This window comes from Scyliorhinus torazame, chromosome 27 (assembly GCF_047496885.1).
Source record: "Scyliorhinus torazame isolate Kashiwa2021f chromosome 27, sScyTor2.1, whole genome shotgun sequence".
Taxonomy (NCBI): domain Eukaryota; kingdom Metazoa; phylum Chordata; class Chondrichthyes; order Carcharhiniformes; family Scyliorhinidae; genus Scyliorhinus; species Scyliorhinus torazame.
Genome location: NC_092733.1, coordinates 12,454,517 through 12,472,608, shown reverse-complemented (window position 1 = coordinate 12,472,608; position 18,092 = coordinate 12,454,517). Strand labels below are relative to the sequence as shown.

The 18,092-nt window shown below is 48.0% G+C and overlaps 1 protein-coding gene across 1 annotated transcript in view; it reads left to right on the top strand.

The window, feature by feature from the left end:
• Positions 1-17,877, top strand: part of LOC140403206 (complement C3-like) — a 294,404-nt gene extending 276,527 nt beyond the window's left edge. Inside the window, exons 39-41 of the mRNA XM_072490959.1 lie at positions 902-985; positions 12,469-12,604; positions 17,415-17,877. Of these exons, the coding sequence (XP_072347060.1) occupies positions 902-985; positions 12,469-12,604; positions 17,415-17,556 (362 nt within the window). The 3' untranslated portion in view covers positions 17,557-17,877. The remainder of the gene's footprint in view (positions 1-901; positions 986-12,468; positions 12,605-17,414) is intronic.
• Positions 17,878-18,092: the final 215 nt, after the last annotated feature.

The following is an 18,092-nucleotide window of genomic DNA, read 5'->3' as shown; positions in this document are numbered from 1 at the left end:
ACTAATTTGCCCCTTCCCATAATTCACCGGGGCAGGCACGTCGAGGTGGGGAAATCGCACCTCAGATATAATTTTTCCCACATAATTAGGGCTGCCACCCTTCCAGCTTGTCTGAGAGACTCCCATAAATGAGGATTGATCTCCTGGACGCTACTGTGTGCAATCCATGTGGAAAATTTGTAAAGTTAATTACAGTGATGCCACTTATCCATGGATTGTAATAAATGTACAGTGTTGAAACATGTCTCTCAGATGTGAGATGTCAAAAGCTCAGTCTGACTTGTAATTTACCCGAAATGCTTTAGAGTAATCTGCCTCTTACCTAAGGAGGCAATAAATATTACTCTCTGATTGTCCATACCTAAGTTTGCCAAACTTAGAGCAAAGGCTTTAGGACACACACGTGGTTAGTGGTGAAGCCAGTGCTTCCCAAACCCTTCCTGTTGTGGCCCTATTTTAATGCTGCCAACTTCTTGTGACCCTCAGATTGAAAATTTGGGACATAAAATTAAGTGGGGCCAGGGTGGGTAAATTATTTCACTCCAGTGGTTGAACGGTGGAGGGCTCCAGTTGTTGAGCAGAGTGACAGGACTTGATGAAAAGTCAGGTTTTCTACTAAAAAATGAAGCAAATACCGACGTAATCGTGTTTGGACCGATAGAGCAGTTAATTAGGTTACACCCAGCACCAAGAGACAAACACATTTTAAGGGGCCAGGGAGCTGTCTGGAATCAGTGGGAGCTGCGTGCTCGTGACCTCAAAAGTTCCGACAGAGTTGGGAAACTTTGGGTTAAGTATTGTGACCCTGCTGGACATTTATGAGCAGAGCTTCAGCTTATACAGTGAAAGTAATAAACAACATTTAACACATTTCTTTTTCAATCCATTTGATCCCTTTTAGTTTACAAAGTATTATTTCAAAAGAAGAAAATTATAGACAGTTACATCTACTACGAAATGAAAATCCTGTCTGTGATAAAACAAGGTAGGTTAACTTCACGTTCTTGAACCTGACCAAAAAGAAAAAAATAATGTTAATGCACATTAACATTACGTCGAACCGAAAACATTAATCTTGGGTAGTATTAACGCTGTATGGTCCATCAAACCACTTAGTCCACAGTCTGCATCCATACCATAACTGTTGAGATGGAAAATTGAATGGGAACTGTTGACATACAGCAACTCACATTTGTATAGCACTTTTAGCTCAGTGAAACCTCCCAAAGTGCTTTACAGGATAACGATTAGACAAAATTTGACGGATGATTCTCTAGATATGACTAGATAATAAGACAGGACCAAGTAATAATCTCACTCAGCTGACAGTGGTGGAAAGGTGTTGGAGGGACAAATGGTGTGAGAAGCTGGCTCAAAGGCTGAACACGTCAAGAAGGCTGAAGAAGGATAATACATCACTGCTACAACCATAAAAGATGTCATTTGTGACTTTGAGGGCCATTTCCATGCTTTGCAAGGAAAGATGGACATGGGTTTGGGTGGCATCCATACATTTGAGTGCTTTGGTTAGGTAAGGGAAATAGAGTGGTAGTTTGCAAGGATGGAGATGTCAGGGTGGTTGGTGAGATGAAGGCAGGTTGGTAAGGCATGGGGAACAGCATTAGAGGAGAGGGGACCATTAACAATATCAGCTATTATTGGGAACAGGAGGGGAAGTTGTGAGGTCAGCAGTTTAATGGAAATGCGAATAATGTGGTACAGCAGAATTATCTGGCAAAGAAAAAGCTCAGAGCTGATGTTAGGCAGAATAGAGGTTAATATCTGGAATAGTGGAGGCACAGACTCTATAGTTATTCAAAACACAATTGAAATATACAATTGAGATGAGTTGACTGTTCCACAGAACGGTCTGTACTTTTTTTCCACTCGCTCCTGGCACCTGAGACTGCTTGAAAAGGCCGACAGTTGATTCCATCCTCAATTGTCTGAGAGTGAAACACATTCAGTTTTAACTTTCAAAAAGGGAGCTGGACAATTATCTAACGAGAAAAGATTGGCAGGCTGCAAAGAAACAACACGAGTGGGACCAACTGAATTTCTCTTTACAGAGAAGTGGCACAGATATGATGGGCCGAATGGCCAACTTACTGTAACTATTCTATGACTTTATGAGAAGCCATCCAGAGTGTAGGGGGCATATTCGTTTCTGTAGGACTTGGGAATCCTGCCAAGCTAGACCAAAGACCATCAGTGAAAACTTGCCTGACTTTGATAACAGAATAAAACAGTCCCTCATGATGAAACACAATATTTTGAATGATCAAAACTAATTTAAGATTGGGAAAAATGTAACATGAACAAATACAACTTCATAGATTAGATTTTACTGTTCCCTTTATGTGTCTTTGGAACAGCTTGATTTTTAAAAAATTGATTTTTAAAATATATGTCAGATAAATAAATTAAAAGTGTGAATGAAGAAAGGTTCGAAGGACGCTTTTCAAGATAACAGGAGACAATATGGAGAAAGTTCTGGAATATAGGGACAAGGTAGCTTGTCGAGGAAATAATTCTTGTTTCAGTGATGTACGCACTTCCCAGTTATACTGGTTCCTAATATAATTGGAAAACATAATTCCATTCATATCGCTGAAGGGAACTTTGCAGACAGCATTAATTCCAATAATTGTATGTTGGGGAAGAATGAGTCTGAAGTTGGTCTGTGCCTTAAACAGGTTTATTTCAGCCAAGAGAACCGGGGATGGGCGGAGGGGGAAGGGTGGGGGGGGGGGGGGGTGGGGGTGAGGGGTGGGCAGGGGACCCATGGGAGCCAGGGGACCACAGGGAGCAGACAGGAAAGGAAGGAGGGGCAGGCCGGTAAGCAATCGACAGAGAACCAGGGGACCTAGGACAAGACCACAGAAAAGGAATGCCAAATATATTCTATTGCAACACAATTTCACCATCTCTTGTTCACTAGAGTGGTTGGAATCTGTTACAAATAGTTATTGGGCCCATTGGAAAGTAGTCCATGCTTTCAGGGATTGATTATCTGGTCACGTGTATTTTGGAATTTTTTTAAAGTGCTTGCAGGCTTAGGTTCTGTTGAGCCTTTTGAGTGGTGCATTTGGCAGAATCTCCCATGGAAAATCGAGAGCCCCTCAGGGATGTGACTGAGGGTGGAGACATCGTTACAGAAGATGTGCAATTTTCATTTCATTTCAATGACGGTGTTGCCCAGTAGAGAGTTGCTGGTATGGCTACACCATTACCATATACACTCAATTTTGAAGTGCTGATGTACATTTGCACAAAACACTACTTTATGTAACAAGCACGACTGTTAACCATTAACTGAGAAAGTAAGCACTCAAAATGATGAATGCGCTTGCACTTTCTTTTATTTTGATTTTATCTACAAGCATGCAAAGAGAAGTGTTAAAGTACTTTTATTCAACACTATTTGAGGCGAATGTAGGTGGAGGCCGCACGTTGGGTGTCCTGCTACAGTCTTTGTTTTTTGGGTCTTCATGCCTGGTCTTGGGCTACTTTTTGGATGAGCTGGAGTCCGAAGGAGTCATTGGAATGTCGAAGTTCCAGAAGAAAGATAAGGGAAGGAAGGGGGCGAGCGAACGTCCACCGGCGACTATTGCTGTCGGTCCAGCCGGAGGAAAGATGCTGATTCGTCGGGTGGGGCTGCTCCCATTACGGTTGAGACTCTGACTGAGGTGTATTTGGGGAGTTTGAAAGGCTGTTCACCAAACATTTATAGGTGCTTTGAAGGGAGATGATGGCTTTGCTCAAAGAGTGGGTGGAGGAGGCTTTTGCCCCGATAAAGGTTACATTAACGAAGACTTAGGTCGAGATAGGCGAGCAAGAAGAGAAGTTAAAGAGGGTGGAGGAGGCAGTCGCAACACGGAGACCAGTCCGCCTCAATGGGCGAGGAACTGAGGAAGGTGGGCAGAGGTCAATATGGGGCTGAGAGCCAAAGTGGAGGACCTGGAGAACAGGTCGAAGAGACAGAATTTGAAAAGATCGTGGGTCTGCCAAGGGGGTGGAGGGGCCGAGGCCAACCGAGTATTTTGCGAATATGTTCACAAACTTGATGGGGGAGGGGAAGAGGCCTCCCTCTATGATCTGTACATCAGTCACTCCGGCCGAAACCGAGAACAAATGAGCCAAAAAGGGTGGTCAGAGTCTGTTCCAACAGTTACCACGTGAAGGAGATGGTTCTGAGCGAGGCGAAGCAGAAGCAGGGTGCAAAGTGGTAAGGCGTTGGTATACGTGTGCACCAAGATCTTATGACAGAGGGAAGGAAATTCGAGGTGGTGGTGGCATAATATGCGGAGAAGGCATTTGATCGGGTGGAGTGGAGTTATCTGATTGCTGTGTTGGAGAAGTTTGGAATTGGGCCGAAGTTTATGGCATAGGTGCAGTTGCTGTAAAAGGAGCCAATGGCGAGCGTGCGTATGAATAATATGAATTCAGGATATTTTTCTTTGCACTGGGGAACGAGGCAGGATGCCCATGTCCCCTCTTCTGTTTGCGTTGGTGATAGAGCCTTTGGCCATTGCGCTGAGGGGCTCGGAGTTGTGGAAAGGGATAGTGAGGGGGTGAGGTGGAACGTAGGGTGTCCTTGTCCATGATAACGTGGTTCATTTTTATATATTGAGGAGCCGGACTCCTCGGTGGGGACATAATGGGTTTGCTTCAATGATTTGGGATATTTTCAGGATATATGCTCAATTTGGGAAAAAGTGAATAATTTGTCATTTTCCAGGGGTGGGGGATTGCCATTCCATTTGGAGGCATCCCACCTCACCTGGGTGGGGGTGCAGGTGGCCCGGGACTGCGGAGGTCTTCGGAATTTGAATTTCTCTAGCTTGATGGGGAAGATGAAGGTTGATTTGTCGAGATGGGATAATGTTCCTGTTATTTGTGGGCTGGGTACAGGTGGTGAAGATGAACATTCTACCGTGATTTTTGTTCTTTTTTCAGTGCCTGCCGAACCTTTTGCCAAGGCAGTTTTCAAGGGGCGAAGGTGGCCAGGATAAGGAAGGTGGTACTGCAGAGGGGATGGCAGTCGGGGGGTGGGGGGGGGCGGGGGGGGGGGGGCTGATCGGGAGGGGGGGTTAGGCCTCTTGAATCTGATTTACTATTTTTGGGCAGCAAATGAGAGAAGGTTCTAGGATGGAATAGGGAGGCAGGGGCTTTGTGTTCAGGATGGAGGTGGGCTTTTGTCGCTGTGGTGATGTGCATCAATGTAAATGCATGTAGGCTAGCTAGACACCAGAGGGAGCACCAGTGACATCACACACACTCAACCAATTGATCAAGTAGATAGGACATGACCAATAGACATTCACAATACAAAAGGAGGTGACACGACCACAGGGAGGCATTACACCAACCCATATATAAAGGACACCACACACATGATCTGCCTCTTTCCAGTGGAGACAGTCAGTGAGTGGAGACACACGGTTGATTCAATATTAGACCCACCACGTGGATTGCAGCAACTGGTTAGTCAGTCTGGGTAGCTCTATTAGGAGTAGCAGTAGTGTCGAACCCGAGTAATGGAAGTGTAAATAGTTTAATAACCGTGTTGAAGTTATCTCCACGTCTGAACCTTCCTTTGTCAAGTGCACCACAAGGAAGCCGCTTATGTTACACCTACAACATAACAAATCATGATACCAGGAGTGAACTGTTTCAATCCATATAGCCATACCTCAGCGTACAGTGACAACCAGCAACAATACCCAGGCAAGATGTTCGAGATCCGGGTTCCGCAGCAGCTCCAGTGCCACGGCGATCTCCGCGAAAACTGGCGGGCATTCCGGCAAAAGTTTGAAATCTTCCTGCTGGCAGCCGAACTAGAAGACCTGGCCGATGCTGAAAGGACTGAGCTTCTCCTCACCATCGCCGATGCCAAAGCAGAAGAAATCTTTGAAAAATTCAAGTTCTCCAAACAGCAAAACAGGAGCGACTTCCAGGCAGTCCTAGACAAATTCGGCAAATACTGTGAGGAAAACACACTCAAACCAGCAAGAACAGGTAAGCGAAGCGCCAGTACTCACCACGAGGCCGAGATCCCAGAGGAGAGAACAGTTTTGATCGGCAGCCATCTTTCTAAAGGGTCTGCACTTGCGCAGTTGCGCGAGAAGAGCGCAGAACGGGAAGGTCCGTTTGCGCATGCGCAAGACGCCGCGCATGGACAATCACGAAAACAGCCATCGGTAAAGGAACAGCGATCTGCGCATGCGCAATTGCTTCCTACGCGCTACGTCACATGCGTCAGGACGTCAGAGGCCCCGGACCACACCCATTTAAAGGGGAAACGTCTCAAATCAAAAAAAAAAATCTTTTAAAGCCGTAAAACAACCTTCCTTCACCTGGAATGACGGCACAATGCCTCAAATTGAACCAGGGAATGAAATTAACCTCCGAAGAACCCTGCAACAAGCAGGTACCTACGCCCAAACCGATGATTCCGACCTTGAATACTTCGATACCGACCGTTACATTTTCTCTGGACCTCGCGAGCCCAATGCCAGCTCCGACGCAAACAGTGATGATATGGTCCTAGAAGACTACGACTCGGACAAATCTTTCACCTTGGGAAGCTACCCCAGTACCAAATCCGAACCGCAACTAGACGTGTTGCACATTGGCGACCCCCGATTTGAATCCGATGTAGACGCGGATTCGTTCTTCGGATTTGAGGATCGTCAGCCCAGCAGATATGACATCCCAACTCGTGAGTGCAGGACGATGCTGCAGCCTGAAACCAAGAGGCAGAGAGCGGTACAAGCCCACAGAGAGCGGCCTGCTGCCACACAGAGCGTGGTCCACGCACCTCTCAGGGTTCCCGACTCTACGAAAGAAGACACGCAAGACTCCACACCACAGTCTTTACACGAACAAGAAGTGACTCCAGTGTCACAAGCCTCCACAGCGAGCTCGTGGACAGACTCCACGATAGAAACAACGCAAGATTCTGACGCGCAGTCCTTGCAGGAACAAGACCATGAGGGTCTAGCAACCTCCTCTGACCAACTAGCAGCAGATGATGCAAGTCTGCCATGCTCAAGTAAACAGCAAGAAGACTATGACAGTCTACCATGCTCCAGTGCACAGCAGGACGACCATGACGGTCTATCATTCTACAGTGAAGAACAACAGCAAGACAATGACAGTCCACCTACATTGTTTGCACCACCAGATGAAGACTCTGACAATTTACCCAACCCAAGTGAACAACAAGAAGCTACTGAGGATCTACCCATGGTATGTGAGACGATTGACGACAGCATCCCACTTCCCATGCAAGATGTGCAAAGTGAAAGACCTCAGCTAGTGTGTACAGAGGCACTCAACGATCACTGTGAGACCGCTGGTGACTCCGGTGACACCATGATACTTCCACCCTCATTCGCTCGAACCTCTCCACAAGTCAATGCATTCCTGCATGTTCCGATTCCAGACGTGCAGCTTCAAGAAATCTCAGCAGACTCCTGTGAACATGCTAAGACTCCAGATGGGGAGCATCAACAAACCAACACTGACTCATTTAAAACAGACCAGACTCCAGATGGGGAGCAATCAAACACCGACTCTGATTCACGTAAGCCAGACTTTACTCCAGACAGGGAGTGCCAGAACCTCAGTGATGGCACGCTCAGGGTGACAGCAGATGCCACAACGACAGGAGATGGATCACTTAACAATTACACTGGGTCAGTAATAATAAGCAGTGGCTAGAGTCCAAGAGGAATACACCAATATTCACCACAGCTATATCCACACATTTTTTCCACACCAGAAGTGCAGCCAATGACAGCTCATGCTGGACAAACCCAGTATTCAGGCATGCAGCAGCCAGCAGTCTATGCAGCATATTCTCAAACAGGCCAGCACTACGGATTGCCCACTAATGGAATCAAGACCGAAGGAGGAATACCGCAAGCACAACCTGCACTACAGACTGGATGCCTTAGTTATAGCCCAGGATTTGCTGCACCCCAGCCTGGCCAGATGGCATATTCCTATCAGATGCAAGGTTCTAGTTTCGCACCATCAACAGGTATTTATGCGAGCAGCAATTCTGTTTCCAATTCGACAAGCTTCAATGGTTCTCAGCAGGATCACCCTTCCTACACAGCATGTGGCCAGAACCAGTATGTACAGTCTTATCCAACTTCAACATATGGCACATCCATGACCTCGAATGATACTGTTGATGGTACCTCTTCAACGTCAACACCTTATCAGCTACAAGATGTCATCCGACAGAACCATCACAAACATCGAAAAAAGAAAGGGACTCCAAATCAGACAGCGAAGTGATTTGACCACTTCTTGGTTCCTGTGGCACAGGGACGTTGATGGCGTTCATAACCAAGAGAGACATTTGACCATGATGATTGATGATTTCTGAACTCACATGAATGATTTGGACTTATTGTTTAATCACTGTTCCCATGACTTGTATATACCTTACCTTATCTACCTGTTCTTTGTTCAATTTTCTTGAAGTGTACAGAAAATATGAACATATAAAAAAGGGGGATGTGGTGATGTGCATCAATGTAAATGCATGTAGGCTAGCTAGACACCAGAGGGAGTACCAGTGACATCACACACACACACACTCAACCAATAGATCAATTAAATAGGACACGACCAATAGACATTCATGATACACAAGGAGGTGACACGACCACGGGGGGGAATTACACCAACCCACATATAAAGGACACCACACACATGATCTGCCTCTTTCCAGTGGAGACAGTCAGTGAGTGGAGACACAGGGTTGATTCAATATTAGACCCACCACGTGGATTGCAGCAACTGATTGGTCAGTCTGCGTAGCTATAGTATTATTAGCAGTAGTGTCGAACCCGAGTAATGGAAGTGTAAATAGTTTAATAAACGTGTTGAAGTTATCTCCATGTTTGAACCTTCCTTTGTCAAATGCACCACAAGGAAGCCGCTTATGTTACACCGAGAACATAACAAATCAGTCGCGGGTCGAGGTTGCGGGGGCTGGTAACAGTGCCGCTCCCGTTGGCTCCAGGGAAGTATTGTGTGAGTCCAGTGGTGGTGGCCATTGATGATTTGGAGGCAGTTACGGCAGCATTTTAGGTTGAGAGGGGTGGGTGGGGGGGATGCCGAACAGGGGAAATCACAGATTTGAGCCGGGGAGGATGGATGCGAGGTTCTCGGGATGGGAGGAGAGAGGGATCAGTGAGATGAAGGATTTGTTTCTGAGAGGGTGGTTTGCAATCTTGGAGGAACTGAATGAGAAGTTTGGGTTGGCTCAGGAGGAGAGTTTCCGGTGTGTGCAGTATTTTGTGAGGAAGGTCTTCCCGTCCTTCCCGATAGCGCCTGTCTCTTGTTGGAGGGGATGCGGTCAGCAGGGAGGGTCATCGCAGCGATTTGTGGGAGGGTTTTTGGAGGAGGATAAGGTGTCCATAGAGGGTGATAAGGCTACGTGAGAGGAGGAGTTGGGGCGGCATTGGAGGAGGAATTGTGTGAGGTGCTGCAGAGGGTGAATGCGTCGATTTTGTGTGTGAGGCTGGGCTGATACAGCTGAAGGTGGTGTACTGGGCGCACCTGACAAAGCCAAGGATGAGTCGCTGTTTGAGAAGGTGGAGGATATATGTGAACGATGTGGGAGGGGCCCTGCAAACCATGTGCATATGTTCTGGTCCTGCCCAAAGCTGGAAATGTTTTGGGGGGCAGTATATAGCACCATGTTCAGAGTTTAGCACGTAGATGTAGAGCCCGGTCGCCTGGAAGCCATATTTGGGATGTCGGATGGGCCGAAGTTGCAGAAGAAGGGGGGGGGGGCAGATTTCTTCGCATTCACCTCATTGATTGCTCGCAGGCGGGTCTTGTTGGGGTGGAGGTCAGCTTCACTACCTCGGTGTAGCGGGTGGGGCCTGTGGTTCTCAGCCCTGGAGAAGATGAAATTTGCCCTCAGGGGGGGTGAGTGATGGGTTCCACAAAAGCTGGCGTTTGTTCATTCTGCATTTTGGAGAGTTGGTTACTGTTGGCTGTTGAGGAGGTGGGGAAGGGGAGGTGGGGAGCTTTGGGGTTTAATGTGTTGGCTGAGTTTATTGTTGGTGTGAAATATAAAAAGTTGAAAACTTGGAATAAAAATACTTTAAAAAATATAGATTAAAAGTTGTGTTGTTCCCCTTAGAAAAGAGAAGGTAGGGGAGTACTGATAGTGTTCAAAATCGTGAGTTTTCATTTAATAATTATAAATACCATTAGCCACATCTGGATTGGCAATTAAGCACATGAAGCAAATGCATCTGAAAATACTGAATCCGCTTCAGCGGCTAAGTGCCAATTCGAACGGATAGTTCGCGGGAGGTCTACGACCAAAAATCAGCGCCAACCCCTCATCGATTCTGGGACCGTGAGGGGCTAGCAGCGGCACTGGGTGAAACTCCCAGCTCACGTACTGAAAACGGCCAGAGAATGGCCGGGTCCCTGGCCGCACAGGCACACGGCTGACGACCTGCAGCAGACGCGCCGTGTGACATGGTGCCGGCCGTGCGCGGACCCAACCCACCATCCACAACCCCGCAGGCCACCCCCTGGCCACCCCACACCAGTCTCCCCAGCCCTCGCAGAAGCCCCCCCCCCGACCGAGTGTGGCGGCGCTGGATACAGTTCGCAGTCGCCACGTCGGGTTCCCGACCACTGAGACCACACATGTCCCGCGCCATCGGGAACTCAGCCCATTGGGGGCGGAGCATCGTGGGATCGCCTGCCAATGAAGTGCCAACGCCGATGCAACGGCGCGCGACGCGATTATGCCATTTCTGAGGGGGCGGAGCTTGGCTGACCAGCGTCAAACCGGCGCTGGCCCCGATTGGGTGTCAGAGTCGATTCTCCGCCCGATCTCCGATTCCAATATCGGCGGAACCTGGCTCTACGGGCGGCCTGTAGAGTCCTCGGGGGGAGATCTGGCCCCGGGGGGTGCCCCCACGGTGGCCTGGCCCGTGATCGGGGCCCACCACAGGAAGGCCTGTGCCGTGGGGGCACTCTTTCCCTCTGCGCCGGCTGCTGTCAACCTCCGCCATGGCCGGCGTGGAGAAGAACCCCCCCCTGCGCATGCACTGGGATTACGCCAGCCAACGCTGGCGCTCCCATGCATGCGCCAACTTGCGCCGGCCGGCGGAGGCCCTTCGGCGCTGGTTGGTGCAGCACCAAGCCCTTCCACGCCGGCTGGCGTGGCACCATTCCCGCCGGCGCCGTCCTAGCCCCCAAGGGTGTGGAGGATTCCGCACCTTCCGGGCGGCCCGACGCCGGAGTGGTTCATGCACTCTTCGGCACCGGTACGGCTCGCCCCGCCGGGTAGGGGAGAATTCCGCCCAAGGTGTATGGCAAAAGAACCAACGGTAACATGTGAATAAACTGTTTTACGCCGTGATTAAGATCTTGAATGCACTGTCTGAGAATCTGGAGGCTGATTTTACCATGGTTTTGAAAAGAGAATTGAGCAATCACATAAGAGAAAAAAATTGTACGGCTACAGGAAAATGGCAGGGCAATTAGACTAGATGAGTTGCTCTTGTGGGGAGCTGGCGTGGACACAACAGGGAGAATGGTCTCCTTCTGCTCTGTATGCATTCTATGACTCTTTCACTTAATGGCAAGTATCCAGTAAGTAGTTTTCATTTAATAATTATAAATACCATTAGCCACATCTGGAGTTCGGATTAAACACATCGGGCGAGATTCTCCGACCCCCCACCAGGTCGGAGAATCGCCGGGGGCTAGCGTGAATCCCGCCCCCGCCAGTTGCCGAAGTCTCCGGCACCGGATATTCGGCGGGGGCGGGAATCGTGTCGCGCCGGTTGGCGGGCCCCCGCGTGATTCCCGCCGCTAAAATGCCTGTCCCGCCGGCGTAAATTAAACCACCTACCTTACCGGCGGGACAAGGCGGCGCGGGTGGGCTCCGGGGTCCTGAGGGGGGTGCGGGGCAATCTGGCCCCGGGGTGTGCCCCTACGGTGGCCTGGCCCGCGATCGGGGCCCACCGATCCGCGGGCGGGCCTGTGCCGTGGGGGCACTCTTTCCCTTCCGCCTCCGCCACGGTGGAGACAGAAGAGACTCCCTCCACTGCGCATGCGCGGGAATGGCGTCAGCGGCCGCTGACGCTCCCGCGCATGCGCCGCCCGGAGATGTCATTTCCGCGCCAGCTGGCGGGGCACCAAAGGCCTTTTCCGCCAGCTGGCGGGGCGGAAATTCGTCCGGCGCCGACCTAGCTCCTTAAGGTTGGGGCTCGGCCCCCAAAGATGCGGAGCATTCCGCACCTTTGGGGTGGCGCGATGCCCATCCGATTTGCGCCGTTTTGGGCGCCAGTCGGCGGACATCGCGCCGTTTCCGGAGAATTTCGCCCATGAAGTTAATGCATCTGAAACTACTGAATTGTGATCATTAAGAATAATTTTTCTTCCACCTGTGCATTTTGTATTTAGGAAGCGATGACGTTCTGGAACAACAGGTTAGAGAACTGATAACTCGTGCCAACTGTGAAGGAACACGTAACATGGACTTGGATATGCACTATTTAATAATGGGTCAGGGATCAGATTTGTGGGTTGTCGATAAAAGGTAAGCCGTAAATTCCGAGCTAATTTTCCTCATTGTATAATTTTCAGCATTTTCCCACAATTGGCATTTTACTGATAATCTGTTTAATTGCATCATGACATTGTATTCTAAAGAAACTGTCTTTCTATAATTCTTTGGGAGATGGAAAGTAGAGTGTGCAGATGAAGAACAATGTAAAACATTCAGCACCAGATCTTGTGGTGAGCTGCACAGTGGAGGAGTTCATTGCTGACTGTTTTTAAGATTGTAATCTTACCTTTTCCATTGACTGGGTGGAGTGGAAACTTCCTCTCCCCGCTGCAGTGTGGTTCCAACAATGAGGTGAGGGGCCTAATGAGGCATTCAATTCCAACAAACTTTGCTTCCTTTGATGTCATGAGTTGAACACATATCCCTGCAGATCCAGACGTGCAGGTGTGGTGGCCATTTGGCCCATCGAGTCTGCACCAACCCACTTAAGCTCTTACTTCCACCCTATCCCCGTAATCCAATAACCTCTCCTAAACTTTTTGGACACTAAGGGCAATTTAGCATGGCCAAGCCACCTAACCTGCACGTCTTTGGACTGTAGGAGGAAGCCGGATCACCCGGAGGAAACCCACGCAGACATGGGAACAACGTGCAGACTCCACACAGACAGTCACCCGAGGCCGGAATCGAACCTGGGACCCTGGCGCTGTGAAGCCACAGTGCTATCCACTTGTGCTACATGAATAATGTACTGGAAGTTTTAGTGAGGAGCTGAAGGAAATTAGTATTAGTTGAGAAATGATTTTGGGGAAGTTAATGGGATTGAAGGCAGATAAATCTCTAAAGCCTGTTAATCTTCATCCCAGAGTACATAAGGAAGTGGCCCGATAAATAGTAGCTTCATTGGTGGTCACTTTCCAAAATTCTTTGGACTCTGGAAAGGTTTGTTCGGTTTGGAGGGTAGCGAATGTAACCCTGCTATTCAAAAGGGACAGTACGAAGTCTTACAACACCAGGTTAAAGTCCAACAGGTTTGTTTCGATGTCACTAGCTTTCGGAGCGCTGCTCCTTCCTCAGGTGATTCACCTGAGGAAGGAGCAGCGCTCCGAAAGCTAGTGACATCGAAACAAACCTGTTGGACTTTAACCTGGTGTTGTAAGACTTCGTACTGTGCTCACCCCAGTCCAACGCCGGCATCTCCACATCATTCAAAAGGGGGGTAGAGAGAAAACAGGGAACCTAATGAACCTAACGTTGATAGTCGGGAGATTGCTGGACTCCATTATCAAGGATTTCATAGCGCAGCATTTGAAAATCAGTGGTATAATCAGACAAAGTCAGCGTGGATTTACAAAAGGCAAATCATGCTTGACAAATCTACTAGAATTCTTTGAAGAAGTAACTATTAGAGTTAACCAGAGAGAACCAGTGGATGTGGTTTATTTAGATTTTAAGAAGTCTTTCAATAAGGTCTCACATAGCAGATTACTATGAAATGTTAAAGCACAAAGGATTGCAGGCAGTGCCTTGAGATGGATAGAAAGTTAGTTAGCAGACAGGAAGCAAAAAGTTGGTCTTTTTCTTTTTTTTTAAGGGGCAATTTAGTGTGGCCAATCCACCTACATTGTACATCTTTGGGTTGTGGGGGCGAAACCCATGAAGACACAGGGAGAATGTGCAAACTCCACACAGACAGTGACCCAGAGCCGGGATCGAACCTGGGACCTCTGCGCCGTGAGGCAGTAATGCTCCCACTGCGCCACCGTGCTGCCCTATAAATGGGTCTGTTTCTGATTGGCAGGCAGTGACTACTGGGGTACTGCAGGGATCTGTACCAGGATCCCAACTGTTCGCATTATATATGTACATATATTTTTTTTAAAACATTTTCATTGATCATTTAATATAGAATCCCTACAATACAGAAGGAGGCCATTCAGCCTAATGGGCCTGTATCGACCCTACGAAAGAGCACCCCTCCTAGGCCCAATCGCCTGCCCAGTCCCCTCAGCCCCACTTAACCTTTGGACACTAAGGGGCAATTTAGCATGGCAAATTCACTTAACCTGCACATCTTTGGACTGTGGGAGGAAACCGAAGCACCCAAAGAAAACTCAGTATAGGGAGAAAGTGCAAACTCTGCACAGACAGTCACCCATGGTAGAAATTGAACCCGGGTCCCTGGCGCTGTGAGGCATTTTATATCAAAAATTACTGAAACAAAACCAATCCCTGTATCAAAAATTACAACAAGAACAGCAACCTCAGTAACAGAAATATAATATAATTTATTTACACAGTTCCATCAGTCATAACATAGGTTATAAATAAATAAATTCCCCCATTGTACAAGACATACCCGAAATGTCATCAAAATTTACACTTGTGCTAAAACATATTAAAATTGTGGTCTGTTTACATTGTTGTAACCAGCAAAAATACAGTCAAAGGTACCCCAATGTAACCTGAGGCGATGGATATTCACTGCGTACAGCACCCCAGGATGAAACAAAAAAGATGAGATTTAGTACGGCAATTTTGCTGCAGTTTGCGAGCAGCCAGGCCCCCGTTCTATTGTGAAAATTTTGCTTTCTCCTTGCTGTGATGTGGATGCGATCTCCTCCCCTCCCTGCTCCTCCTCCCCCGTCTGGTTATTCCATGCCCCCCCCCCCCCCGCCCCACCGTTGTCCCCGACCCCTCTCCTCCACCCTCTGGCAGTCCCTTGCTGTCAGTCCCCCTTCGTCCTTTCTCCACGCTTTGTAGGCAGCATTTATTTTCATCAGACAAATCTAGTCTGCAGATGCGGGCTGCAACAGACATATCGTCAAGTTTGTAGTGGTGCCTGAGCTGGTTCCATGTCCTTCATGTGGCTCCTACCACCGGGATCCTTGAGTACTTGGCTAGTGGGATAGGGAGTGCGGTAGTGGTAGTGCCTGGAGGGACGTCCCAGTACAGGAGGCCTCCTCCATCTGCACCCATTCTGCCTCCAGCTCCGTCAATCACTCCTGCATCCTCTGTGCATTCGCTGCCCAGTAAAAGAATAGGAAGTTCGGCAGAGCCCTCTTTGTAGGGTTTTACAAATCCTAGGGTCTTTCCAGCCCATACGAAGGCCATGATCAGCTTATCCACCCTGGTGAAAAAGGATCTGGGGATGAAGATTGGGAGCCAATCTGAATAAGAAGAGGAACCTTGGCAGCATGTTAATTTTTATTGTCTACACCCTTCACACCAGGGCAGACTGAGTGAGTGCGTATATTCATGGCAGCTGCAGTATAATGTGGATAAATGTGACGTTATCTGATTCGGTAACAAAATTAGGAAAGCAGATTATTATTTGAATGGGTGTAAATTGAGAGAGGTGACTACTCAACGAGACCTTGCTGTCCTCGTGCATCAGCAGGCTGTAAAGAAGGCAAATGGTATGTTGGCCTTCATAGCAAGAGGATTTGAGTATCGGAGTAGAGATGTTTTACTGCAATTGTATAGGGTGTTGGTGAGGCCACACCTGGAGTATTGTGTGCAGTTTTGGTGTCCTTATCTGAGGAAGGATGGTCTTGCTATGGAGGGAATGCAGTGAAGGTTTACCAGGCTGATTCCTGGGATGGCGGGACTGTCATATCGGAAGAGACTAAGTCGGTTACGATTATATTCATTGGGATTTAGAAGAGTGAGAGAGGATCTCATAGAAACTTATAAAATCCTAATGGATTAGACAGGTTAGATATAGCTCTTGGGGCAAAAGGGATCAAGGGATATGGGGGGGAAGGCTGGATCAGGTTATTGAACTTGATGATCAACCGTGATCATAATGAATGGCAGAGCAGGCTCTAAGGGCTGAATGGCCTCCTCCTGCTTCTATATTCGATATATGTTTCTGTGTACTTTTTTTTTTAAACCAGAGAAACAGGCTCCAAATTTTGGAAATTTTCCTGATAGCTTTAGAGAACGATTCAGCCATGCCAGGAGCAATGGGTGAATTCCAGGAGGGCCCCAGATCTGGCCCCGCACCGGGCTGATGGGAGTCACCCGACTCGCTATGCCCACTGTGATCTGGATCACGCCTTCACTGGGCATGATCCAGATAATGAGATTTGACTCATTTAAATACCCTGATGCAGTATTCGCCCGACGCCCGAGAGTCAATGGCCATGCCTGTGAGACTTCAACCGGGCACCGTTTGCACTGGCTTCCACAAACATGGACCAGGTGTGATGGTACCTCTGGGGTTGCCTGCCAGGTGGGTGGCCAGGCAGAGCCAGGGTGCCTAAGTGCCAGGTTAGCACTGCCAGGGTCAGACCTTGCAGGCCATTGCCCATGAGAGGTAGGGAGAAGGGGAGGATTGAGGGACCAAGTAATTTTGGGGGGTTGAAGGGGGGGAGGTGGTTCCAGAAAGCAGGGGCGGGGGGTGGGGGATGTAGACATCGGGGCACCTATCAAAATGGCACCCCAACCTGAGAGAAGTCGGTACTGCTGCGAGATCAGCTATCCAGTGCAGGAAAAAGGCTCGATGGGGAGAAACGCCTCGAAAAAAACCTGCAAAGTGCCGGTGAATAGCGGGATGAATCCTGATGCTGCAGCCTCCAAGAAACATCCTGCTAAACGTGCCCGAAAGCGGACTTAGATTTCTTTTCACTGAATTGTGTCCTTAATCTCTGATATTATCCTCGCAAATCTTTTCCTTGTACCTTCTCCAGTGCCTTAATATCCTTTTACATGGTTAATCAAATATCACAAAGAAACAGCCATTAGCTATCATAAGTTCTTTCTAATTTAGACGGTACTCATAACCAGTGTGCCTGTGTGATTGTGTCCTCATTTTCATTGGCTGTCTGAATTTCAGGTTGAGCTATCAGATTGGAGGCGGAACCTGGATTGAACGTTGGCCAAAAGGAGATGAATGTCAAGACCGTCGTTATAGGATCCTCTGTCAGGACCTAGAGGAATTTTCCGAAGCCCTGATGGTTAATGGCTGTGGAGCTTAATTTTTGTTTCCTCAATGATGGTGGTAAAATATTATTTGAATCATGTCATCTAAATTAAATAAAGCTTTCTGATCAGATACCAAATGACAAGAAAATACATAGTGACATTGCTGATTTAAAACCTGATTTAAAACCCTGATTTAGAAGGTAGTTCTTATGTGTTATAGCAATGACTCGAAAGCACACACATATTGAATTTCAAAGGTAGTCAGAGAGATGTCTTTTTTGACCATTCTGTGCAGCATTTCCTTTACCTTCACTTTATGATAATGTTCTGTATAGTGATGTGAATACTATCAATAAAAACATGTCAAAAAACGGTTTAACTCGTATGAAATTTTAGTACCAGCCAATCTCAATACAGGATGTGTTCTATTTTTCTGATACTTCTTTCGATCACCAAATCACAAACACTTTGTATTCTTTTTACATGTACCAGATATATTTCCTGCACTTCTCTGTATTTTCTAATTATTTCAACACATCCCCCTACCCCTTTCGTACATGGACATAAAGGGCGGGATTCTCCGTTAGCC